Genomic DNA, 27,728 nt, shown 5'->3' on the forward strand with positions numbered 1-27,728 from the left:
TTGTGATTAAGAGATTAGAAATACATTTATTGGTACTCTTTCTGAATTCTGAACGCAGAGAACAGATACAAAGAAATCAGAACTTAAAAGGAAACATCTTAAAAAATGCAAAATATGTACATACGTTTAATCAATTTTACTTATCTGTTTAGATTTACAACCAAACGTAAAGCTAGTTCTACAGCTTTCATTCTGAATATACTTTGATTTCTAGTATTGTAGTGTTCTCCATTCTAAAATCCACTGCTTTTTCTGTATTTACACCAAGCAAGATTTATTTTGTTTATGTCTAACCTAAAAGCGAGACTCTGTGAGCTGATATCAAAGCAGCCAGGTAAACCAGGAATTTAAAACAGCTGTTTAAGAGAGGCTAAAGCCGCCTCAATCCCAGATGTAGGAATACAAAGGAGAGAATTACAAGAAGCAACAGGAGTCACAGAAATACCAATTCTATCCTAAACTTCAAGTTCTAATTCTAGCAACAATTCAATTAGCAGTAGCTTAGATGTCTTTGTTCTAAAAGGTATTACTATTCTTTCATTACAGTTTTCTGACTATACCCAACGAATAATGATCAAGTCTTACTATTCCTTTTTAATAACCTAAGAATATGATTTATACATAACAGAATCATCAACAAAAGAGGCCTCCAAACATATTGCTGAATGCTGTAATATAGTTTGGCGGCCAGATTTCGATTTAAATAATATAACCACTCATAAACCATTTATGACACCCAGCACAATTATGTCCAGCACTATTAACTCAGAAACACTCCATCCGTCTTGCTGGCAGACCGTAACTGACACGGCTGAAATTATGACGATCCTACAGGGACTCTAACAGGATTGCACATAAAATGAAGGAGCTGTGAACTGTGATACAATTGCGACGACACGGCCAGCGTATAAAACTGAATCCGGCGCTGTGGTAACAGCGTTGCAAAACTACAGAGACAGTTACGTAGCAAAGTACTTTTCCGGCCAACTACCGAATAGGAAAAGCTTTCTGACTGTATTTTTGACAAACAGACCATCTTTGAAATGAACACTAAGGGCAGTGGAAAAGTGAACAAAATGAACTCTTCACTTTTTATAGATATTAACAAGTAAAGCAGTTTACAAAAAATTACTCTAAAACAAATAAATACAAGATCAAACCAATCATTTCTGAATAAAATATAGCTCACTTTCAAAAGTTCTAGTTGGTTTGCGACTAGACTTGGAAGTGTTAAAATAAACCAAAGAGATTCCAATGATATGATTTACTCTGCAGGATATGATAAAAGCACTCAAGTTTTAAGCTGAATCTTTCATTCTCTTGTCTACTCTCAGAGACTGTAAATAAAAAGAGAAAAGAGGCTCTTGCAAAAATAAACAAACAGAACAAAACAAAATCACCAACCAAAACCAATCATAAAAGAAAACCTAAAATTTTCTTTTTGAACACTTCACTTTAGTTGGGCCTATATAAGGGTAAGGTTTCTATAGCAAGGACTTCCTCTATCTTTCTTTCTTTCGTCATTTCCATGTTTTCATCAAACAAGGCTGTGTGTTGCTAAGAAGTCACGCTGAGTTAGAGGTAGCTTTGGGATGCAGTATACTTGACTACACTAAGTAGTTAGTCCAGATGAACACATCATTCTAACAGGATTACAATATGTAAAAATGCAAAAAGAAAAACATGTACAGCCCTCACTGCCTTGCACTAAGAGAACAAGTTTGAGAAACTGAGAAGCACTGGAAGCCAGAAAACTGGCATGCGCCTCATCTTCCAAGAGCTCCTTTAATGCACCAGTTCAGGCTGGTTTTCCACGAAAGGCAGCACCCCACTCACATAGTAGGCAATGCCAAGAGACAGCAGAGCAATGACGAAGATCAAGAGCAAAACCCTCCAGAAGCCCAGGTCCTCTACGAACTCCTGCCACGTGGTTCGGAAGCTGGACAGGACCCCTTCGCCTTGCTGCAGGTTGGGGTTGAGGAGAGAATGGCTCTCCATAGCGCTGTGAAAGAAGCACAGGGAAGTAAGTGGGCGTGAAACAGCACACTTCGCCCATTTTAAAAACGTAAAACAACAGGAACTATGTTATTTAGAAAAGAGCAACGTCACAACACAATCCTCACAAGAAGAAAACTGACATACGTATGCATTTACATTCTCACACACTCTGTATGATTTGTGTATCTGGACAATCTGCCTCCAACTGTAATTGCTAAACCATAATAATTGTGCTTCTTGGTTTGGTATCTAGAAGAGTCAAAGTTGAAAGTCCTTTTCTAGTAAAAGACTCCCAAGCAGGAATCTTGAAATTGGTCAAATGAGTTGTTTCCATCAGATACTAAACCAAAACACATTTGGTTATTTTACATTTAGAAGAATTCAAAACAAAGACTCCTAATTTGAGAGTTCTTGTTAAAAAAAATAAGAGGGGCAAATCTAAAAATTCATTTAATACAGTATGTGAACCTTAAAGTTAAAAGGGGGTTATTTTTAGCTTAACAATATGATCAGTGAAAGAATTCCTCCCTTTAACTGGAATTCTTTAATAACGGAAGCTAACTCGCAGTCTGCTGCACACTTGAACAAGTCTGCTCAGTAGGAATTCTTTTCCATAGTGTCTTCCCAATGGCTTCAGTTCTATCTTGTACAATAGTACAGAATAAGTTTACTTCTCTTCTGCATCAGGGCTGAGCCTAGTTGAAATAAGGTAACACAAACACCATAAAACCACTGATTCTGGTTTTCAGAACTCTGTCAGGGAGAACTCTGACTGCTATCAGCAGAAAACGGTATATCTGATTTGGTGCCGGAAGGCCTGCGTGGCGATGAATTCAAAGCTCAGAGGGATCAACACCCACTAGAGTGTCACAACACCAGGCCCGGTAGCAGGCTACCATTTAGATTAAAGCCCTCATGACCATGATCGCATGTATCAACCATCTATTGCTTAGAAAAAGTCCCTCTACCCTTCCTCAACACTGGCTCTTCACATTCTCCCAGCCATCTGGCTACAGAACAAAGCAAACAGCGTAAAACAATGTCTTGGACTCTGGTGCACTACGTAAAATCAGCAGTTTTCTAAAACCTACAGCTTTAGTTTACTTCCTGACACGGTTACCCAGCGGTCCTTTACTAATCAGCCTGTACTAATATTAGAGGTCTTCTCTTATCGTGAAAAGCTGACTTCCAAATGGGCCTGTTTGCTTCAATTCAAATTTTTCTTTTCATATTAATTAAAAGATACTTATTTTCTGAACACAAGAAGACATTTTCAGTGGGATTCTACATTACAAAAATTTAGGAAAACTGAAGCACGTTCAAAAATAAGATTAGAACATTGAGAAGGTTTCAACACATCAAACCATAAATATATACAGAAGGTCAAGGTTAATTCTGACGTAAAATTCGCCTATACCTGAGCTAACACGCTTTCATGCTCACAGGCGTTACATGTAACATGAGGAGTCACTTGAGCTCTCCAGGAGCTCGTGACACTCTGCATTTCAGAATTTTCTACGGTGGCTCTGCTCAGTGAAACGTTTGCTGTTACCACAGAGCGCCCAATTCTAATGGTGTGGCAGTGTGAGTGTGCATGTGTAGTTTTTTTGCACGTTTGTCATCTACACTGTCTTAGTTACTTTGTATCTACAAAGTAAAAAGGAATGAAATTAAATTTAGGATTATGGGGAACCGGGAAAGTATTTTTCACTAATTTGATACCCACCCAACTTCCAGGCTCACCCAAGCTGTTTCCAGCGATTTTCCATATGAATGGCTTGTCTTGGCTCATGCTTCAGATCTTCCTAAATTCTCTCAAACAAGTAGCATCTGGCTTCAGCAAGCCCCATACCTCGAGCTAAGTGGCCCCAGGCCCAGCACTAGCAGCAGCTGGCCTTGATTCACAGCTTGGCCTCTCCTGGACACCTCCACGCCCAGCACAAATAGCAGCCATCTGCAGATCGCTTTGTAGATTATGACGTGTAACCCCGGACAGACGTCATTATCTACAAAGCCATCTGCAGATGGCTGCTATCTGTGTTGGGCATCAAGGCTCAATTATGAGAGGAGGGTATACACAGCCCACACAGTGGGCACACCTTGAGTACCCAGCTTGGGTAATAAGGGAGGCCATGCCCTGGACCCTACAGGACACCGACTACATTAAGCCATTCTATCAAGCCTGGGAGACTGCCAAAATGAGGAAACAAAGAAAAATGGCCCAAATGAAAGAACAGAACAAAACTCCAGAAAATAAGCTCAACAAAATGGAGATAAGCAATATATCAGATGCACGGTTCAAAACACTGGTTATAAGGATGCTCAGGAAACTTAGTGAGGACCTCAACAGCATAAAAAAGATCCAGTCAGAAACAAAGGATACACTAATTGAAATAAAGAATTTTCAGGGAATCCACAGTAGAGTGGGTGAAGCTGAGAAAATGATTTGGAACAGAAGGAAGCAAAAAACAACCAATCAGAACAGCAAGAAGAAAAAAGAATCCAAAAAGAAATGAGGATAGTGGAAGCAGCCTCTGAGACAACTTCAAGCATTCCAACATTCACATCATAGGGGAGCTGAAAGGAGAGAGCACAAGAAATTGAAATTCTATTTGAAAAAATAAGGAAAGAAAACACCCCTAACTTGGTGAAAGTAACAGACATACAAATACAGAAAGCACAGAGACTCCCAAACAAGATAGATGCAAAGAGGCCCACTCCAAGAGACATCATAATTAAAATGCCAAAGCTTAAATACAAAGAAAGAATCTTAAAAACAGCAAGAGAAAAGCAGTTAGTTACCTACAGGGGAGTACCCATAAGACTGTCAGCTGATTTCTCTAAAGAAACTTTGCAGGGTAGAAGAGATTGGCAAGAAATATTCCAAGTCATGAAAAGCAGGGACCTACAGCCAAGATTGCTCTACCCAGCAAAGCTATCATTCAGAATCGAAGGACCGATAAAGAGCTTCCAGACAAGAAAAAAACTGAAGGAGTTCATTATCACCAAACCATTATTATATGAAACGTTAAAGGGACTTTTTTAAGAAAAAGAAGATCAAAACTATGAACAATAAAATGGCAAAAAATACAAATCTATCAACAATTGAATCTAAAAAGCAAACAAGAAGAATAGAGACAGAATTGTGGAAACACAGAACATTTAGATGGTTGCCAGATGGGAGGTGGGTTTGGGAGAATGGGTGTATACGTGAGGGGATGAAGAAGTACAAATTGATAGTTACAGAATAGCCATGGGGATGTAAACTACAGTACAGGCAATGGAGTAGCCAAAGAACTTACACACATGACCATGGACATGAACAATGATGTGGGGACTGCCTGAGGGAGTAGAGGGGGTTAAAGGGGAAAAAATTGGGACAACTGTAACAGCATAATCAATAAAATATAATTTAAAAAAATATACTAACCTAAAAAAATATACCAAGCAATGTCTCGAAAATAACTAATAAACAAAAGTACATTCTTGGATATTTCTCATGGTAAAAAAAAAAAAAGCGTAAAGTAATTTACTACTATCATTTAGGAAGATGAAAATAAATTTCAAGTTATTTTGGAAGAACATAACCTGTGACAAATAACAGGTAACAATGTTATTAAACTGCTTCTGGCATTCTGACAGTTGATCCAAAGTACACAGGTGAGAGAAACAGGGCTTGCAAATGCATCTTTGACTTCCTGCTTATTCCATCTACTTATCAGCTTTCAGTGACAATCATGAGAAGCATGCACTGTTCTAGGAGTAAAACTCTTTAATATTTTTGGACAGTAATAAATATTTGAAAGTGTCTAAACAAAACAGTCCTCAGCTTGAGAGTGGAGTTACTTGTCCCCAAGGAATATCCCAGGCAGTACATGAAGAGGAAGGAAAGCAATCATGGGTACAAAGGAACTGAAGTGTGAACGATGAAAAATAGAGAGGGTTTCATTTAGAATTCAAAGAAGCAGTGACCCTGATGGTATAGATGGTCCACAGGATCCTAAATCCAAATCTGACCAATCAGCCACTGGGTCAACAGCTGATGAGGACCTGAAATATATTCCACTGAACACTGTGGGGTGAGACTATCAGAAGCTGATGGTCCTTGCCCGGGGTAATCTGGACGGCTGGAACGCCGTGGCAGTCATGAAACTCCACACTCGTACAGCAAAGTCCGGCCTGCTGACTTCATCTGCTGAGCCAGAGGCCAGGAGGAAAAATGCTTTGTCACCTTTTCAGAGCTCCCTGAACTGTGTCCGGAACTGCTTTTAGAGGAGAAACAATGGGAGATTTGAGACTCACTCGAGCAATCACTGCATCTTAGCCTCAGTCACTTACGGGAGCCCAAATTTTATTCGTTCCAACTCATGTAAAAGTCACTTTCACTTTCACATTACTGAATTGAGTATGTGTTAAATCTTGTCTTACTCTCTCTCCTCCTCTTTTACTTTTCCTCAGCAGTCCACTTCCCTACCCTCGAAACTACCTTTTTGGTCTTTTCTAATAATGTCCAAGTTCTCACTCAGCCTTACTTATCTCTCCCTTCTTGAAATCCCATTCCTTTTGTGACCTGTACTAAAATCCTCGAACTCCGGTTTCCTTCCCCCACATTCAGCTCTTAACCACCTCCTCTCCCTCGCACTGGCGACGCAGTGAGTCTCCCTGCACAGATCATGTGCATGCGGGCACGTAGTGCTTTCTGTTAATAGCCTCTCAATTGTAATCCGGAGCCATAGGGACTGTGTGAAGTTCAAAGAAAGTACCAAAGCTTTGTACTTGAAAGCAAATAAATATAAAGCTCATGAAGTTGTCATAAAAGATCCAGGGTCTTAAAGTGACTTGCCCATTAAAAAATTGTATCTTAAGTACCTTTCACTCTCAGCTGTCTGCATGGTCTCCAGTTTTGAGTGGGTTCCTCTGTTAAATCCTTTTACTTCTTGTTCTTCCAAAGATTCCAGCAGTCGGATGACATCTTTATTCACGCCCCTGCGCTTTGCCAGAACTAAGGGTGTAGCGCCTTGATGATTGCTTTAAAAAGGTTGTCACAATAAAGAGGTCATTACAGTAATTGTATCACATTGTTAGTACCTAATACAGTGAAGAAGGTATAAGCCCAATTAAGTTAAAATTAAAATCCAGAGCAGAACCAATAGTCAAGCTGAAACCTGAATTTTGAATTAACCTATATTTTTTTTCCTTCTAGGGAAAAAGGAAAAGGAATATATAGGCAAAAGAGTGAATAAATTAGAATAAATAAAAGAAAAAGAGGGCATCTTTCCAGAAATTAATTGGAAAGTCTAATTCTAGATTCATTTTTGACATTTACATTTTGTGGAAAGAATATTTATATATTTTTTAAAAGTCTAAGAATTTTTTTTAAATCTCAAATGCAACCAAACAAGCTTTGACTCACCTAGCTACCTAACACTAACAACGGGACAGAGCCAGGCTGACACTGAACCCTGCAGTCAGTCCCCACCATGCACTGTCTTGATGGGAACAGGAGCATTTACGGTCTTATTCAGAGTTGGGGACAGTATAGGACCAATAAATTAGGGCAACATGTAACTGCAGTTTAAAGGTCAAGCTCAGCATTAACAGGGGCCTAACATCTTTCCCACCCAAGACAAAAAGTACCTCTAAAATAAACAAAGAGAACCACTTCTTGAAACTGTTCAGTATAAAAAGGAGTCCGAGCCCCACGGAGAGTATGAAGCTAGCATGGAATATCATATGACAGAAGGCAAAGAAGCTGTGGAATCTGGTGGAACTAGGTTCAAATTCTAGTGATGTGACCTTTGTTAAGTCATTTAACCCTTTTTGTCTCAACTATTTCATCTGTAGAATGAAGATAACAGCTACTGCAAGAACTATTCATGGTGAGGACTAAAGGAGCTAACATAAGTAAACATAGTGCCCAACCTATAATAGATGTTCAACAAATTTTAATCTTCTTCACTGTTTTCACAGAAGAAGTGACACTGCTTCAGCGAGAATCCAGAAGTCAGCCCCTTGTTCCCCTGCTCCCCCACAAGATTCCATTGTTCTCAATGCCTGGCTAACCACGACACTACAATGGATCAATGGGGAAACAAAATCAGTAGACTCCAAGATTAGCCCGCTGGTTGAGAAACTAATGGGAAGAAATAACTAGACTTCAAAAACCACAGAGAACTTACCAAATATCAATTTTGAGTCCATTGGAAACTAGGAACTGAATAGTATCCACATGACCGCAGAGATGAAGAGCTGTGTTCCCTTGATAATCTGTGGCCAGAAGGTCAGCTCCGAATTTATGCAACAACTGGCAGATGTCTACGTTCCCGCGGGCTGCTGCAAGGTGAAGGCCTGTTCGGCCCCTGCTGTCACGAATATTTGGGTCAAAGCCACTTTCCAAAAGCCTCTTGGAATAGTTAAAGTCTCCATCAATACAGGCTTGTAGCAAGGGCACATTAGTCTGGGAAGAATCGTTTACAAAGACGTAAGACATTGCTCTGATGGGGTGGACGCCTGCAATGAAACGTGAGGTGAGTGAGGCTTGGTGAAGGCACACTAAACCAAGACAATAAAGTCACCTAGAAAAGCACCTCTCGTTATCCTCCCTGGCCGCCGGCCTCTAATAAAGTACCTCACCGAACAGAAACACCAACCAAGTTATCAATTACATTTTATTTGCCATTATATCGTCTTAGCTCCCTCATATGTTCTGGGTCAAAATTGCAGTTAAATTGCTATAAAGCTTTATTTTGCTTTTCATCATATAAAAATACCGAGATATTTTTAGAGTTAAGCAAGCTGTAACTGCTTAGATTTAAGTTTATTCATTGTCAGACAACATAAACACGTGACCCTTAGACTTCGAAGAACTACCTACATGCACGTGCTGCTGCCGACACTCCCATTTACAACAGAGAGATCCCTTCGTATATTTGCTTCTTATTGCATTTGATATATTCTGCACGGTAAACAGAGCTATCCGCTCGAAAGTTAACTAAATTAGCCTAAAACACAGCCAGACAACACTCAATAAAGCCCCACTAAATGCTGTGTTTATAGCACACATTTCTAATTTTAACAGAAGCAGCTAAGGAAAGCAACGAACTTACTTTAAAAATTACAATGTCACAAAATCAATTCAGACTGCCCATCTTTTTTCCAGGGTTGATCCTTTTCTGCTCTGTTCTACAATTACCTAAATACCTGACTTCACCGAACTCCCACTGTCTGAAGATTGAGATGAGGAAAACCAGGTCTGTCTGGGAGCAGGGAGGCAGGGCAAAGGCAGCAATCCCAACTGTGTCCACGCTGACACTTCACCCAGCTGAGTACCGCAACTTCACCAGTCAGGGTGTGCACACCTCCCTCATCGACACCTTCCCACCCCAGTGGTCTCTCCAGTCTCTCCGAGTCTCATTCGCTCTCTCTCTGAGTGTCTTGTTCTGTGTGCCTCTCTCACATCTCTCTGTGCGTCTTCCTCTCTCTCTCTCTCTCTCTCTCTCTCTCTCTGTCTCTCTCTTTCCCCACCCCTTGGTTCATGTAAGAATAAGTTAAAACCTAACAAACCTTTACTAAGAAACTCAAGAGAAAACAAACCAAAACAAGAAAACACAAAGGCAGAGACTGATGTGTTTATTACAGCGATGACTCCCACTCTCAGGTTACTTAAAGGTTAGTCAGAGATGAGCGTGGTTTATAATTTATCATCCTAAATCTTCCTTTTTGGGACACTAATGGAATTGGACGCAAGACCAATCTCCCCTTGCGCCTGACCTCAGGGTGTCCGGGAAGCAGAGATGTGGAGTTTGATGAGATTCCCAGCCCCTCCTCTTCTTAGCCTGGCTTCCCAGCAGAGCCGCAGCGGTCCCTCCAGTCCTGGGCATCCCTACACTAGAGCTCTGCCAGGGGCTCCCGGTGCAAAGGGAAACATTGACAGGTACCGGAGGCCTGTGCTGAGCCAGGCATGGCACCAGGGCTTCTTGCTGAGTTTTATTTAACCTTTCTAACAACTCTATGCTAAGATTTATTGTACCTGAATTCTAGTAATGAGTCACTGGAGGATGGTAAGCCAAGAAAATGCCACGGTCTCATTTTATCATTCTTTGAGAAAGACTGCTTTGTTGGCAATATGGAGAAGTTAGGCTGGAGGGGGTCAAGATTGGAGGCAAGTAGATCAATCAGTATGTCACTGTAGAAACCCAGGCAAGAAATGCGGAGAGCCTGACCTCAGACAATGGCGGAGAGAAGGGAACATACTGCTCTAGGACGTGGAAGGTAAAATTAGCGCAACTTAATGACCCGTCGGATATAAAGAGTGAGAAGGAGCTGTTAAGGGTAAGTCTAAATAAGGGACAAATCTGCCTATGATTAAGAATTACAGAGGTCAAGGTAAAATAAACTTCAGATTATGGCATTATATAATGCTTTTTAAAGAAATTAACCCAATGAGAAGAAATTACTCAATATAATTGTCAAGCACTTTCTTTTGAGGGTAATCTCCCTATTTTCCTCTATAGCGTTCACTGGATTGGATCACTAAAAAAGACAAAGCGATCACAAACTTTTTTAAAAAATAAATGACATATGTGCTTTTCAAGAAGTAATGTGTTTTGGTTAAATTGTGTATGAATAGATTCTGAGAAACAATTTACTTGGTATTTTTTGGTTAAAACACAGTAAGAATTCTTGTGGTTTGCAGACTGGGATTCTTTTGAATGTTGGCTTACTGGGGGGGAAAATGCCTTTTTTTGGTCTATTTTTTAAGAAAGAATAAGTGTACTGTACTTTGTGAGTTTCTTTGTGCTCTTGAGAAACTGCTAACCTCACCCCCAAATTTAATAACTTCGATGATAACGTTTTTCATTTCAATCACAGAACTGAATCTGTCTTGAAGCAAGGCCACAGCAGAAAATACTCACGTAAGCCTTAAGATTAGATCTTTTTTCAGTGGTCACCTGGCAGTTTCTCCGAATTCTTAAGAAGGATCAACAGGATATCCAGAAATGTAAGGGCAAGGATCTAGAGTAAATAGAAAATTCGGTTATAACAAAGGTGTGGTGTGAAAAAGGACGTGCTGTTCCAGTAAACACAGACAGGCTGCTGGGGCCTGCAGACACTCTCCAGGAAGATCTCAATTTGTGAGGCTGGTAACTGACACGTAATCAAAGTGAGAAGAAGGGAAAAGGGGCTTAAAGAGTAGCTCTGTTGCCCACAAACAAGAAAGAATGGTCAGAAAGACAAAAGAAAAAGAATCGAATTGCGGTTCATCAGTAGAGACGAAACTGAGCTCCGAAAATTCACTCGAAGTCCCGGGAATTCAGAGTGCCTACTTTTCACGTAAATGGTGGCTAGGCCTCCCCTTAAGGTTGTCCCCCTCTCTTCCTCTCAGTGTGAAAGAAAAGCGGGTTCGTATCTATCTGCACTCTCTTCCACATGGCGGGCCCCTCCCTCCAGAACCCCACGCGGGGCTGCGGCTCCTCCTTCACGCTTTGGCTGGAGCCCAGTCAGGTGTCCCCTCCGCACACTGAGGGGTTTCGAGACACCATCTGCCCCACTGCACTGTTCTCCTGAGGGACCGTGTCAGAGGGGTCATGGACTGGCAGTATGGCCCATAAAAAATCAGTATTAATTTGTTTAACCAACATTCACTGCGTGTCTAAAATGTGCTAGTACCACGCTAAGTGGTAGGGTATATGAGGGGGGAACCCCCGGAAAAGGATTTTTTTAAATAAAAAAACGTGTGTTTATTCTTACATGTTTAAAGTTGAGTCACCTTCAAAGTACTCTGCATTTGATGCAATACACTTATCGAGACATTTTTTCCACTGCTCAGAACAGTTTTTGAAGTCCTCCATTTTGATTCTTTTCAGTGCTTCTGCCATATTTTGTTTCACCTCTTCTGGATGGGCAAAACATTTCCCTTTGAGGACTTTTTTCATCAGGGAAACAAAAAAAAAGTCGCTTGGGTAAGATCCGGTGAATAGGGAGGGTGGGCACAGGGGTCATGCTGTTTGGGGTCAAAAACTGCTGAACACTCAGCGCAGGGTGGGCAGGGTGCTCATAAATCACCCACCACGAAATGGGCAAATGCCTTGAATCTTCAAAAAAAAATTAACTGAAGCTGAATGCACCCTCTCACAACAATGCCAGTTGGTACACTGATACAGCTGGGTTCCTAGATCACTCCCCCTAGTGGGGGGAGCTTGTAATACAAGGGACCCACCCTCCAGAAGATAATTCTGGGGTTTTTTTGGGTCCCCCCTCGTGAAGTTTAAATCCCAAATTTACAGCTCTCGCTGAAATTCAGGTTAATCTTTCACTGGTCATTCATGTTCACTGTTATCCCTTTAAATAAGCTTATCCAGAGAAATAATTAATGGTACTTTATGAAGCTCCACTTATGACGTAAGTCAGGTTGTTTCATAAGGGCTGTCAGTGCCGAGTTGGAAGTGAAGACCAGGCCTGGCAAACTATATGCAAGGACCAGTCCCACAAGCGTGTCGACGAGCGCCACGATGGCTGGTAACACACGCAACACCGGCCCTGCTCAACTGTTTCCCAGTTCCCTGCAATTCTGCAATGCCAGTTTAGCCAAACTTCGAATCACAGAGCCCCTTAATCGATTTCTTTGAACAAGTATTCTGATTCACCTAAAGCCTGGTATTTTCCTTTCTTTTCCCGAGTTCTGCGGCTAAGTGTCCATGACTAAAGCCTCTAATGTATTCTCTGGATTTAATTTTCAATGTTAAAATAGTGGAGGGGGTTGCTCTGAAGACAGTAGGGTTCACATTACGAAAGGGACAAGTTTTGCTTGATCGCATAGCTACACTCCCCCCCCAAGTAATCTTAATTTCCCTTAAGTCCACAGAAAGACATTACTTCTGCCGTAATATTTTGATATGACTAGGCCCCATAAGAAAATAAACTTGATCAAATTACAGATCTATGTGATTTCAAACAGTATCATACAAATGCATTAGATCTAATTCCTAGAAACCTGCCAAGAAAATGTCTAAGACCCCAATTAGATCTTAATCACTAGAAATCTATTCATAGCTTCCTCAAGAAGTTATGGAAGTGAATAGAAATCAGAACACATATTAACTATTGTCTAAGAGATCAAGAGGACTAAAGATTTTTTAAATCAAGCTTTTTATTTTGAGATAATTAGAGATTCACATGCAGTTGTAACACAGAGGCCCTGTGTACCTTTTACCTCGTTTCCCCTGATAGTAACATCTTGCAAAACTACAGCAGAGTACCACAACCAAGATACTGACATTAACACAGTCAAGGCACGGAACACTTCTATCACCACGAAGATCGCTCATATTGCCCTTTTACAGCCGCGCCCACTTCCCTCCCGCCCCACCTCTCTCTATCCCCTGGAAACCACTACCCCGTCTTCCATTTCTGTAACACTGTCATTTCAAATACATAAATGGAACCGCACAGCACGGAACTTCTGGGGATTGCTTTTTATTTTTTCCACTCAGTGTAATTCTCTTGAGATTCATCCAGGTTGTTTATATCAATAGTTTGTTTCTTTTTTATTGCTAAGTAGTATTTCATGATAAAAAGGTACCACGGTTTGTGTAACTGTTCACCTACTGAAGGACATCTGTCTGTCTCCAGTTTTCGTTACTATGATAAAGCTTCATAACATTCAGGTACATACTTGTATGTGAATGTAAGTCTTCGTTTCTCTGGGACAAACAACCAGGAGCAACTGCTGTGTTGTACGGTGGCCTAAAGATTTTGACAAAAATACTGTTGAGTCTGAAGGTGCCCACCCTCCCCATCCCCCCAAAAAAGAAAAATGTAAGGTCTTCTTTGGAGTCATTTGTCTGGATGCCTCAAGGAACCAGGAGAATGAGAGGCTATGGAAAAGCTCACAGGCCCAAGCACTTACGAGGGCTCAGGTAGATGACCTGGTGTTCACCATGGGAGTGAGTAGTCAGAACTATTCCACAGGGAGAGTTAGAGGCACTAATGTGTGAGTGTGAACAGGGAACTAGTATCTTCCAAGATTCACAGAGGGGGGCCTGTTCCCCGGTGAATGAAGCGAAACCACGGAGACTGAAGGCTGCTTTCAGAGGTGGGGAATGCGGGAGGAAAAGATGTGATACAGTCTGAGTCTCCCAAGAAGGCTACTTTCAGGAGTGCACAGTACGCTACAGAGGCAGTTGTTCTATGGTCAGAGGCTGTTAAAAAAGTGTGGCTACTCCATCCAGAATGTATCCGGAGCTGGAGAGCCTGCACTTGAAACCCACTTCAGCTACTTACTAATTGTATGACCTACGCACCCCAAAATAACAATTCCTGCCCTCCCAAGACTGGACGCTACTCTAGGGGACCAGTCCTCTGCTGTACTGAAGACGGCTGGCATGGAACATCAATTGCTGATAACTCAGCAGCTCCTAACAGTGAGTGACCTCTAGTGGGGAGTAAGGATCGCAGGGAAAGAAAAAGAGAACTGGTTCCAGGCAGAGGGAAACCCACCAAAACAGTCACCAGTAGGAATCAGCAAGCCCCCGAAAGCCCTCTGCTTGTTCGTTATGGCCTGGTTCCTAAGGGACAGTGCCTACTGACTGTTCCAAAGGCTGACTCTCTGGGACTGTTCAAAGTGGGGCTTTGGTGGGCAGGTCTTAGAAGGCTGGAGCAGCCCAGAGTCTAACACTCCTGACCCCGTGCTGGGTGGCACTGCCTGAGAAGCTTCAAGAGGACGGACGAGGCAGTCACCCAAAACTCAGTTACAAGAGACCCTAACGCTAAACAGTCCAACACTAAAATGTCTCAATCCAAATAACAAAACAATACGGAGATTTTGGTGTAAGCCTGTGAGTCACTGACTTGATGAAAAGTTCTTGTTAATATTCTTCTTCTTTTATATTTTTCTTTTATATTAATCTTAGGTCAATCTGCATAACTGTATTCTTGATGGTTAAGAACTAATGGAAAAAACATGTTCTATTTTAACATATGCATATTATAACTTTCAATTGGTCTTCTATACCCAGTATCACCAATTATATATAATGTCTCAATTTATTTTTCATTTTGAAAAGTCACTGGGAGAGGCACATTCCTGGGTCAAATGGACTGACTACATTATGCCTACATAGCAACTTTAATCAGATGTCAGAACACCAGACAATTCAGCAAAATGCAAGGAACACACGGCATATCTGAACTGTTACATTATCACATCTATTGCCTACATTTTCTAATGACAAGAAAAAGTACTAAACTGAGAATGATATACACTAAGTGAAACCTCAAAATCAGGATTCTCTATACCTCACTTGGTCAATTTTTACCCTTTTAAAAGGATACACTTATTTTAATATGTAAAATAACTTCAAAGAACCATAAAACAAGAACTTCCATAAAGTCATTAAATCCTAACTGCTGGACCTTTAAAATTACTGTTCTTAAAACCTAAGCACTGTGCAGATCCACAGATATTAGGCAAGGAAAAAGCCCTATCTGTAAGAAATCTAGCTGTGAACAAGTAAGAATTTCAACAATTTAAATTCTTCCCCAATCATTAATGATACATTTCTTTAGTCTTCTTATCTTCAGCAACTATATTTCTCTAAAAGAGGGGTCTTAATTTCCAAGGCTCAGAGAAGTTAATGACACTAAGGTCACAGTGTAAAGTGGCAGAGTGCCCTTCGAACTGAGTCTCTAATATTTCCTATATGCCACGCGGCCTCTATACAGTTATCAAGATAATTAAAGAGAAAATGGCTCATACAAAGCTTTGTTGCTTGTTCAAAATTGTTTGCAGAGCTCCCTGCTTGACCATGTCTCGAGCTGGCAGGAAGTGGGTCTGATCTCTGTGTGCGCCCAGCGTGAGGACACAGTGCCTGGGCAGTGTTTGTTGAAAGCTAGACATAGGAAAACTCAATCATTCTTTGCTGAATGTACACTCAATGAAGTTCACTGTAACCGGATTTTAAAGTAACATCCTTTCTTATGACTAGTTCTACAGTTCATTGTAAATTTAAGAAAATAAATATGAACAGAGACGAAAATTAAAGTGACCTATAACCTTGGCAACTAGAAATGACTATTTGAAATGACTGTTATTAACACTATAGTCTCTAGCGTTTTTTCTCTGTCTGAGTACGTATATTTAACTCATCCAATGCATATTAAGGTTAACCTTTTTCACTTACTATGTTGTGAACAGCCTTCAATGTGACCAGTCTTCCATTACAATTTGTAACCATTGTATTCTATTGTAAGTATGTGCCATAACTTTCTTATCGAGTTCCTTAGGACATTAAAACAAAACTTACCCTATATTTCTTCTGTTACAGAGTTTTGGGTTCATTGACATTTTAAGACAGTCAAAACATAGTCTAAGCAAATTTTTAAATAATACTTTTGGTCAAAATTTGAGTGTCATGACAGGCTCTCAGACAGTGCCCTGCGAAGACACGACACGGCTGGCCGGAGCCCAGCGTAGGGCTGCGGAGGCAGCCTCAGTTCTCCACGGGCAAACCCTTCCACTGCGACGGCAACCTTCACGCAGTGCTTGCTTTGCTCACTACAGAACTCCCAAGATTCTAGGTCACAGTTCACCCTACACTACAGTTCATCTTAAACTAGCTGGATGTCGGGTCTTCATCTACTTTTGGGAGGTTGGCTTAGGAGGGCCTGGGAAATAAATTCTCATAGACCATTTGGCTAGGATTCCAATTTTTAACCTTGGAATTACCTACCCAAAATGAAGACAAAATATGTGAATATTATTTGAGGTCTTAATGTAGGAAAAAGGTAGGCCTCTTTCTGAAAGCATAAATAAATTTTAAAAGGAATTGAGAATAGTATCCTTTTAATATACTCCAGTATTATGAAGAACACTTGGAGAAGGAAGTCTACAGGTAGACCTTCCAAATTTTACTTCCGAGACTGAAAAACAATTACCAGATGTTCAATAAGAGTAATTTTTAGATAGATCCGGATCCAGCATTGGCAGATACATTGTTACCTTATCTCTAAATTTGTGGAGAATCACATTTTGTCTTATGTCCAACAGTTCAGTCTAATCTGACTAGGTCTAAAATTCTTCACTTTGGGATTTCTTCAACACCAGCTTTATTAGTACGGTAAAGGTAACCCTAACGTGGAACGTGCGAATTACAGAGCGCTACTTCAAGGGAGGCCCATTCATTATGCTTAAGTTTATGTAGTAGTTAAAAGTACGTTAATCACGTATTACTTAGTAGAGGTTCTTAGGAATCAAAACTTAAAGAGAAAAAAAGCCTTGTTTGTATATTTGCTATTACTATACAAACAACTGCTTAGCAACATCTGAGATACATAATATTTAACATTTATTAAGTCATTATTAACTTATCCAGGCACTATTGAAATGTTTTTCCCTGTAATCACTGGTTTAATCCTCAGAAAAACTCTGTATGGTAAGTACTATATCATTATCCTCATTTTATGTGTGAAAAAATAAAGTCACTAAGTTTGTTTTTATATGATTTTTAATATAATAAATCAGCTTACCAAATCTTCCCATCAAAGATTACATAAAGGGAAACATTAGTTCTAGTCCACAAACTCTGAATTAACTCTTTACAATCATTTTATTAAAAGTAAACTTCGTTTTAAACCATGGAAAACCAGTAAACACCTGGGAGTGCTTCTTACTTTACAGGAAACACCATTCAGCTCATATATTCTGAATTAGCTCTTCGCAGTCATTTCAAATGAAGTAAACTTTTTAAAGTGTGAGAAAACAACAAGAAAATATTTAGAAATGTTTTCTATATTACAGGAAGTGACTACATATTCTCAAGTATTTCTCAAGTATTTCTTACTCATTGTAGTAGTGAGAAAACACCTGCCTAAAATTTTCTGTCTCCATCAGGAAATCAAAAAACACCAAAAAAGGATTTCTGATATGTATTTCCTATAATAGTTATATTAGTTTATTATTTGTGTTATTAAAATTTAGTTATTTATAATCCAAGTTTTAGAAACATATTAGCTTAAAATAAATCAAAATTAATTGTCCACAAAGGGAATGTTGGTAATCTTGGACATTTTATGTTACTCTAATACCTTTTAGTGTTTTCCACAATCTTTACTGTATAATTTTACCATGTTTAAAATTCTTAGCGAGGGACTTCCTCCCACTGGAAGGCTCCAGTCTGTAACTTGTAATTCTATAAAAAGACATTCCATAAGCACTGAGAGGTCAAGCTGAAGTCTTCCATGAACATATAGTAACTACTCTTGTAAAAAGTTACTCGATTTTTAAAAAATTTTTCTAGCTACAGCAACACTTTCTTCGTATGGCCTAATAGTGCCACCTTGTGGTCTACCTGGGCTTCAAGTGCAATTCAAGCACCTAGTACAGGCCAGGTATAGAGCAAAAGGAGCGCCACTGAAGTTTCTCTTTACTTATTTATTTATTTTTAATTAATTTATTTATTTTTATTCAGTTACAATTGTCTGCATTTTCTCCCCATCCCTCCACCCCACCCCAGCCATTCCCACCTCCCTCCCCCACCTCTACCCTTCCCCTTGATTTTGTCCTTGTGTCCTGTATAGTACAGTAGCTCCTATAGACCCCTCTCCCCACTATCCCCTCCCCACTCCCCTCTGGCTATTGTTACAATGTTCTTCATTTCAATGTCTCTGGTTATGTTTTGTTTGCTTTTTTCTTTTGTTGATTATGTTCCAGTTAAAGGTGAGATCATATGGTATTTGTCCCTCACCGTCTGGCTTATTTCACTTAGCATAATGCTCTCCAGTTCCATCCATGCCGTTGCAAAGGGTATGAGCTTCTTCTTTCTCTCTGCTGCACAGAATTCCATTGTGTAAATGTACCATAATTTTTTGATCCACTCATTTGCTGATGGGCACTTAGGTTGCTTCCAGTACTTGGCTATTGTAAATTGTGCTGCTATGAACATTGAAGTTTCTCTTCAAATTCAGTTCCTTATAATAATTCTCACTAATTCTGAATTTGTGAAAAGTCAGAATTTGGGTGAAGTTAAACCTTCGTTTAAAAAATGTTTCCCAAGCAAATGAGTAGCATAAACATGATTCTAGGCCTATTCCAGAATCTAAACCTGACTGAACCCCCCTTAGCAGATTTCATTTACACAGAATGAAAGTGCTACAAGAATGGCATTCTTGCTTATTCATTTATTCTGTGTTACTTAAAAATATAGAAACTACAACTTTTGTAAATTGTTACTATTTTCTAAATAGTCCACAAAGTTTTAACCAGATTCACCTGAAGTGGTTTGAAGGCACAAGATTGTGCTCAGGAGAAACTTAAATATTTCTGTGAAACTTTAGAGCTGGAATGGTCATCTCCATCACCTCAGCCCATCCCCTTACTGTACAGATAAGGACACTGCGAATCAGAGAGGCAGTAACTTACACACTACGTCACATACTATCCCTCACCCGCAAGGTGGTAGCCATATTCTTGATTCATGTCGGAAAAGTTACCACGCCAATGCAATAGTTTATTTTTCACAGTTCTATTATAATTTATCACCTTCCACACCCTAAACTATGTGTTAGACTGGGTGTTAGCATATACAGCCTTTTAAAATAGCACGTTTACATACAGTCACAAAAGAACCACTACATGGGGCGTTGGAAATGTCCTCTCTCCCCCCACTGAAAATAAGACTTAAGGACGAGACCTCTGGTAGGAAGTGAGTAAAGACTCTTAAGAGAGCCGAGGAGTGTCTGAGGCTTTAAAGAGGGAGGGCCTGTGGCCTTTTCCTGCTCTCGCTCCTTTAGACTGGGGTAACCTATCTGGGGAGGCAATTTGATACCCAGGAAAAACAAAGCGGGGCGTTATATGCTTAGAAATGGCTCTAGGTTCAAGAAAGACACATGGGGATTCCCCCCAGGTTTTCTAGCCCAGCTTAGGAGGATAAAAATAAGTAGAAGACTTCAGGCAGAAGTTGCATTTTTTGGCTGGAGCTTTCCTCATGCTGCCACTCGGGAGCCTAAGAAGTGGGACAAGAGGTGGAAATGCCAATATTCTAAAGCAGGGGTGAGCCAGCAGTCCTGATGGCTTCTTAAGTACGCTAACTCTGATGGGAGGGGCAACGAGTTACAAGAACCCCCTTTCTGACTGAGACCCCGCCCCACACAGCCTCTCCTATTAAAACGGCAGGTCTGTGAGTTGGCTGGGATTATATCCAGGTACTCAGAGTTTTAGGGGATCTTCCAGACACGGGAACAGGGGCTGGCAAATTCCTAATGAAACTATTTTTACTGACCTACCAGGTCACTGTGACCAACATAGAAAAGAGTGGTTAGTGACTAAGGATCTGAAGCTTTAATAGCCACATGGCTCACCCAGATTTGCTGTTTTCCAGGAAACAGCTTCTCAACAGTTTTTTTTTCCTTAACATAGTCAAAATTGCTTACTAATTTTAGCATATACAAACCTCATTTTCTTTCTGCTCCTTATTTTTAATTTCTCAAAACCATTTAACGCAGCCACACACCACTTACGATGGGACTATGTTCTGAGAAACGCGTCACTAGGCGATTTCATCGTTTTGCAGGTATCACAGAGCGCACTTACAAGAACCTAGGTGGTACAGCCCGTGACACACCTAGGTTGTGTGGCACAGTCAATTGTTCCTAGGTTACAGGCCTGTACGGCACATACAACATGAGATTAAATCAAAAACAAGAGAAAATGAAAGCAAGAAACGTGACAAATACCAGATGTATGAGGCCACACATCTTGTATAAGCAAATTTGTATAAGCAGTGATACTGTAAAACGACAATAAAAAGTACAGTAAAGAACAAGCCAGTAACAGTCCTCATGATCCACTATTATGTACCGCACACAACTGCAGGTGCCACACTTGAGTCCGACCGGCAGTGCAGCAGGGCTACACCCGCATCACCACGCGCACGTGAATAGTGCGCTGCGCTACGAGGTTATGATGCCTCGCTGCCACAGCGCCAGGCAACGGAAATGCTTCGGCTCGACCATGTTATGTAACCACCGTCACACATGCAGCCTGTCATTAATCAAAATGTTGTTCTGCAGCGCCTGCCTGTATTTTGTCATTCGTTCTATGACAAATACCAAGGAAATCTGGAACAGCATGGTCAATGTCTAGAGCTAAAACATTTTTTCCTAGATGACCTGTCAACAGCGGTATGATGTACTATAAAACTGTTAGAAAGAGTGGGTTTCTTTTTTTTAAGTTTGAATAATTGTGACTCTGAACTTTTGTTCTTGTACTCAAGAAAACCATACTGTCAGGCAAAAATAATTATGACAGAAAAGCTGTTCTTTAAAATGCTATCAAGCCCTGGCCTGTTAGCTCAGTTGGTTGGAGCATCGTCCCAATATGCCAAGGATGCGGGTTTGATCTCCAGTCAGGGCACGTGCAAGTACAAGAAGCAACCAATGAGGGCATGAATAAGTGGAACAACAAATCGGCGTTCTTTCTCTCTCTCCTCCTTCCTCTCTCTCTAAAATTAATAAATAAAATAAAATAAAATAAAATACTATCAAAAGATAATGACTTCACTGTCTTCAAACAATAGATGGGAGAATAAATTTCTTATACTTGGATATATGAAACAAATTACATTATCAAAATTCACAAGCTTTGGATTTGGGAAAATGATCTAGGATTATGAAATGTTTAGCATCTTAAACAGCAGAAAAAGTATAGGAACAGAGACAAAAGCAAATTAAAGACACACTTTTAAGTGCAAAGTAACTATTAAATTGACCATTGATATTTTAGCACATCATCCCCAGTGATACTAATGCAAATAAATCTAAAATACTTTTACCAAACACACTGCTTTTTCATACCACTTCCCTCTAGTCTTCTCTGGCCCAAATTACAGCTCTTCATTATAGATTATTGGATGGTTTCATGTATGTAACTTATCACTTAAAAAAAAAAGAGTAACCCAAGAGTTCCTCAAACTTCTCCCCGTCAAACACCTGTATTTCCACTTCACTTCAGTCACCGTACTTGGGTTTTGTCCTCTGGGACGTGTTTCCACCGCCCAGTCTTAACCCACAGCTCCCCGTTCTGACAGCAACCTCTCGATCTTCACCTATTCCACTCCCTCACGCCTTGTGAAATGTCTGCTGTTTACATCTCTCAACCTCTCCTTGAGCCCCCTTTTGGCTACATCAAGCAGAAAGAAACCTGTCCGCACAACTTTCCCTAACTTCTCCAGCCAGCTTCTGGTTCCTTCCAATGCTCTTAAGGCAGATCACTCCCAGTTCCACATCCATCAAGGGAGAAAATGCCTTCCCCACCCAGAGGACCAGGAGGTACAGAAGCAAGGACAATGAGCTGTAGGTATACACCATCAGACAGGAAGGCCTGAGGGGACTAAGAATTGGAGGAAAGAATAAAAACTTCTAGAAGGAAATGAGAATTGGATCAAATCTCAGTGTCAGGCTTCTGCTAACCCAAAGATACCACTTTCCCCCCAATCTAGTCAAGGTTAAATCTAGGAAGAACAACCAGTTGGATGACCATAAGCTATAAATAGGGAAGGCAGACTTAAAGATTTGAACCAAGAGATCTGTGCTCTGTGAGCTGATCAGGAACTATTCTTTGAGGACTAGATACCAATCAAAGATCTGTATCTTGGCTCCTGACTCGGCCATTTTTTTAGGGTACAATCTTGAGAAGGCAATCTCTAGGTGCCTCAGTCTCCTCATTTGAAAAACTGGGATAATAATATCTGCCCTATCTACTTCACCGCGTTTTTATACAGAAGAACTTTGAAAACGATAATGCAATAAACAAATATAAGATGCTGGATTTTTTTGCTTAGTTTCCGAGTAAAAAATATCCCTTAAAAAAGTTCGGCGTGAATCAAGGGTAAAGGATTTCCACATCAATGATAACGGTAAATCACTGAACACCAACAAAATGATTTTGGCATTCAGGGGGTCAGGGGCAATAATGAGAGGAACTCTTGAGAGTTTGGTGCTCTGCAAGGGCAAGGCAAGCAAGCAGAGAACTCAAAGAGGTAGTAACAGTACTATATACGTTGGCACACGAGTACACAGGGCAATTCTATAAACAGTCCCGTCTGTGTGTCTTGCCTTCACCTCAACATCACGTCTAAAAGCCAACACCCCCCACACACATCACAACGAAGACAGTACTCCCAGTTTCTGACAACGGTACTAACACGTCTCCAGTAGCCCAGGCCTCTAGTCATCATCCTTGATGCTTTTTTTCCTCCTGACCCCGACCCAGACACAAAGTCCTGTCAACTCTTCATTCTTCACTGTCTCTCAAATTCTATTTGCTTTGTATTCTCACTACTCTGAATTCTGGCTCTAACACACAGCCACATACATGAAGTTTTCCATTGCCTTTCTAATTGGTCTCCCAGTCTCATTCTCACCAGTTACCTCCATTCCATGCTTGTGGAACATCAAGTTCAAGCTAAAAAACTTTTTTAGTGGCTCCAAAGGTCCAAGGATGACTCCTTCCTGAACCTAGTATAATAAACTCCTAACCAGGCTTCATTTCCACTTTTACCCCTGTACAATTAATTTCTCCACACAGAAAATAAAATCTTTCAAAAACATAAATCACATTTCATTCCCTTGATTTAAATAAGTAAATGCAACCTAATGCATTTAAAAATAACATTCAAAATCCTTGCCATGGTCTACAGAATCCAAATGATTTTGCTCCTGCCTACCTAATTCCACCTTTAACCATCTGCACTTCTTGTTCTCTATACTCTAGCCCCACTGTGCCTCCTTTAAGTTCCCATGAGCTCTTCCCTGCCTCAGGGTCTTTGCACTTACTCCTCCTTCCACTGTGATGGATTTCCTGGCTAGATCTTTATTCAGCCAGCTCATTCCCAGCACTCAGGGCTCAGCTCAAATGTACTTATCCCCATAAGTTACTTATCCCATCTAGAATTTTCTTGTTTACTGTAAACCTCCCTCCCTGTTTGAATGTAAGCTCTTTGAGAACAGGAGCTTGTTTGTCTTGTTCAACAAAACCCACCATGTCTAGTAGCGCCTATTGCATACTAAGTGCTCAATCTACACTTTTTACTTTTTTAGTTAAGTGAATGCATAGTCCAAATGTAAAGTACGCATTCAAGTAACTCTTCCAATGGAGCCTGGAAATTGGCCTTAATGCCTAAAAGGTAACAATAGGCATGAAGGCACTTGTTGAAGTTGGCCAAAGAATATAACTAGACAAAAACAGATGGTCTAAAACGGGACACCAATAAAACTGATGTCACACTTAAAGAGAAATCATGATCATATGGCTACTTCTTGAGTGTCTTTTAAGGTCTGAGAAGTAGAAATTATTTAGAAATAATAAACCAACATTTGTCAACTCCTTCCACAGCAGACACATACTAGACAGAAACACAACATTAAAGCAAAATGATAGCATGAGTATTTCAATAGTTACGTCATGTAATATGGAAATATTAGCATTAACACTGGGTTTTTTTGAAATTCAAAATTCATGTTTTAACAAGTAAAATGAAATGAACAATGATAACTAAAAAATTAGTAACATTTCAGAGCATCAAATAAAAATATAAACTTATAAAAATGTGTTAAGTATACACTGCCATTCTGATATAAACTGGCAGAAAAATAAAATATTGTATAAAAGTAAAGAAAATTAAAATAATCACAAAAAATTAAAAATAAATTTGATTTTTTTTCAGAGAGCATTGCAAATGAGTTGTTAGCATGTTTTTGGCAAATTTTTCCAGATGCTAAATAATCTATATTAACTAGAGGCAACATAATGGTAATATAATTACCAACTCCATCTTCAAATCACTTCATCTCTTCTTTGAGATCTCTCTGTCCTTTTAATTTCTTATTTTTGCAGAAACTGAAACCTTATTGATAATAAGCTAGTTTGTGTCAAAGAAAACATTTCCAATTTCTTAATCTCTTAATTTCATCGAGGATATCTGAATCAATTTCAACACTGTTAATTTCTTATTTTACTTATTTGGAAAGTCTCCAAACTAGTTAGAATTATTTTTGTAATATAAAGTTTGCTTTGACAATTTTCCTCCTTCTTTTGAGGTCATGGAAATACAGAATTCTTTTTCAAAACAGATGCACCATTCATTCAGCTGGAAATTTGTAACAGAACATATAATACCCTTGCTATGTCCCAAGACATAAATACTTACGTTTTTTTCTTTTAAATAGCCAAAAATTCCACAAAGACATATCATAAAAAAATACTTTAAAACAGCAAGCATCAAATACTAGAACACCAGAATGCTGAAAACCAATAGTGCAGTTATTAACGCTAGGCACCTTACATTTAAAATTTAAAGCTGCATGTGGTCATAGCCACTGTACCAGACAATAGGGCTCTAACAAATATCAATTATCTGTTTACGTGTGTTTGTTTCTGGCCTTCTGTTCTGGTAATCTATGGGATATGCACGTGCCAACACCACACTGTCTTAATGATGCTGGCTTTACAATAGTCCTTGATACCATGTATAACAAGTCTCCCAGTCTCATTCTTCAAAATCACTGCAACAATTATTTGCCATTTTCTATTCCATCTGAGTGTTAGGATTACTTTGTCATACATCACAGAAATCTTACTGAAATTTTTGTTTACTACACTGAGTTATTCCATCCTTGAACATTGTATATCTGAGTATTCTTTGCTATCTTTTAATAAATTTGTGTAATTTTTTTCCATGAAGGTCTTGTGCATATTTTATAACTTTTATTTTTAAATAACACTCCACTTTTATTTCTGCTATGATTGGAGTCTTTTTTATTGCAGTTTTAACTCAGTTAATACTAATACTAGGAATGAAATTAATGCACGTGTGTTGACTCACATCAGCAACCTTGCTGAACTCCAATTGTAGTAATACACCTATGGTGTATTTGCATTTTTGCATTTATATTTGCATTCTTTTGCATTTTTGTGTATTAATCATATCACTTACATAAGTACGTTGCGGCGGTTTAAAAATATGCCCACACATTCTTTGATATACCTCCCTTGAGGAGGTGAAGTTTAAATCTCCTCCCCTTCAATGGATTTACTAATTCACTTCTATCAAATAGAATACGGTTAAAGTGGCTTCCAAGATCAGGCAATAAAAAACATCGAAGCCTCCTCTTTGTTCTCTCATGGATAGCTCACACTGAAGAAAGCCAGCTGCCACATCCTCAGGACACCCAGGCAGTAATACAGGGAAATCAGTTCAAGCTACAAATACAGCAACAGGATGACACGATGGCTCAGTTGCCTGGAGCATGGTCCCCTAGACGGAAGGGTCAGGGGTTGGATTCCCGGTCAGGGCACAAACCCTGTTACGGGTTCGATCCCCAGTGTGCATATGAAAACAACAGCAACAAAATCTTAAGCAGAGGACCCTGGAGTAAAGGAGAAGAGGCTCAAACCCCAGTTCAGTCTTTGCTAGCTGTCTAACCTTAAACAAGTTAATTTAGACTCTATGCCTCAGTTTCCTTATCTGTAAAATGGAAATGTTATTTCAGAGGATTGCTCCAAGGATTAAAGTCACCAGGTATTTTAAAGCACTCAGCACAATGTCTGACATAGAGCAAGTGCTTGAGAATAGCTATTACTGTAACTCCTACATCACTGATATTACAGCTCTTTAGCTAGGAGCTCCTTGGTACCACCATTATTTTTTAAGGAATGAGAAGTGTTACTATTCAATGGTATATTTTTTACCTCAGTATGTTCATATCCTGAATATTGTGGACCGTTTTGCAGAATAAACGTATCTTTCTCTCGAAGCCGAGCGCTGTCTTGGAAAATCTAGTGAGTAAACAACCTGCTTCTCGGCGCAGCATGTTAATTAAGGGGCAAATGCTGTTTTTGCACACGGGCACGCCGGGGCCAGATGCCATTCTGGACATTTCAACGGCTTCTGTTTACCCCTAGACCGCCAACTCCCTACAATCCACCCCGTACGTACGTACTGTAGCCTGTGCTAATGCGGCAGAAGCACACGTGTCGCCCAGGCCTAAAGACCAGAGGCGGCTGGAGCTTCGGCTCGGACTTCGGACCTGGGACCTTCCGGATCCCCGCGAGCGCGCCCCACCACAGGCCCGCGGCGCCCGGCAAATCCGGGCTGGCACCCTCCTGCGGACATCCACCGCCTTCTCCCGCAAACGCACCCCCCCCCCCACGCCCCGCAGGCCTTTCCCTGCGCTCACGAGCAGCACAGACCCCCGGGCCCACGGGGACCTGACCGGCTCCCTCGCCCCTCCGGCCCCTGGCCTGGCCCCGGGCCCCGTCCCTCCGGGGCTTCCGGGCCAGCGGGGGAGGTATCGGGGACTCCCGCCCTGGAGAGGTCCACAGGCCCCCTCCCAGGTACCTTCGACTGGGCCTGGCAGAGCTGACAGCTGCTGCACCCTCCCGGCGGCGAAGGCGGTGGCCGCAGGCCAGGGTGAGAAGCGGATCACAGAGACGAGCGAGCGGAGCCTCCATCTGAGCCAGAGCGGCCTCACGCTGCGGCGGCAGGCGCGCCCCCTGGAGGCGGGCAGCCCGCACTGCGGCTCAGGCGGCTCTCAGCCGAATCGGAACCTGAGTCAGCCTTCTCTGAATTAGACAAATACCAAAACTGTGGCACGGGAGAAGGGGAAGACGACCTAAAAGTGTTTTCTCCCATCTGAGTCTGGGAGCATTCTGCAAGTTTCATGTCCTTTTCTAAATA

At 40.6% G+C, this 27,728-nt stretch overlaps 1 protein-coding gene across 1 annotated transcript; it reads right to left on the minus strand.

Moving 5' to 3' along the window:
- ANKRD46 (ankyrin repeat domain 46) lies at window positions 1-27,527 on the minus strand. The gene is made up of 5 exons (XM_024572154.3): window positions 27,390-27,527; window positions 10,914-11,013; window positions 8,178-8,508; window positions 6,868-7,026; window positions 1-2,002 (listed from the first exon to the last, which is right to left on the minus strand). The coding sequence occupies exons 3-5, from the start codon at window positions 8,486-8,488 to the stop codon at window positions 1,786-1,788; spliced, it is 687 nt and encodes a 228-aa protein (XP_024427922.1). The 5' UTR covers window positions 8,489-8,508; window positions 10,914-11,013; window positions 27,390-27,527; the 3' UTR covers window positions 1-1,785.
- Between the last annotated feature and the right edge of the window lie 201 nt (window positions 27,528-27,728).

Source organism: Desmodus rotundus, chromosome 8, assembly GCF_022682495.2.
Source record: "Desmodus rotundus isolate HL8 chromosome 8, HLdesRot8A.1, whole genome shotgun sequence".
NCBI lineage: Eukaryota > Metazoa > Chordata > Mammalia > Chiroptera > Phyllostomidae > Desmodus > Desmodus rotundus.

Bases quoted from the DNA above. Each gene is read 5' to 3' on its own strand.
- ANKRD46 (XM_024572154.3), bottom strand. From the start codon at position 8,488: ATGTCTTACGTCTTTGTAAACGATTCTTCCCAGACTAATGTGCCCTTG. The intron at 7,027-8,177 runs GTAAGTTCTCTG...ACCTTTTTAAAG, and splicing joins GGACTCAAAATTGATATTTG to CAATCATCAAGGCGCTACAC. The intron at 2,003-6,867 runs GTACTTAAGATA...CTTCTTTCACAG, and splicing joins CAGACAGCTGAGAGTGAAAG to CGCTATGGAGAGCCATTCTC.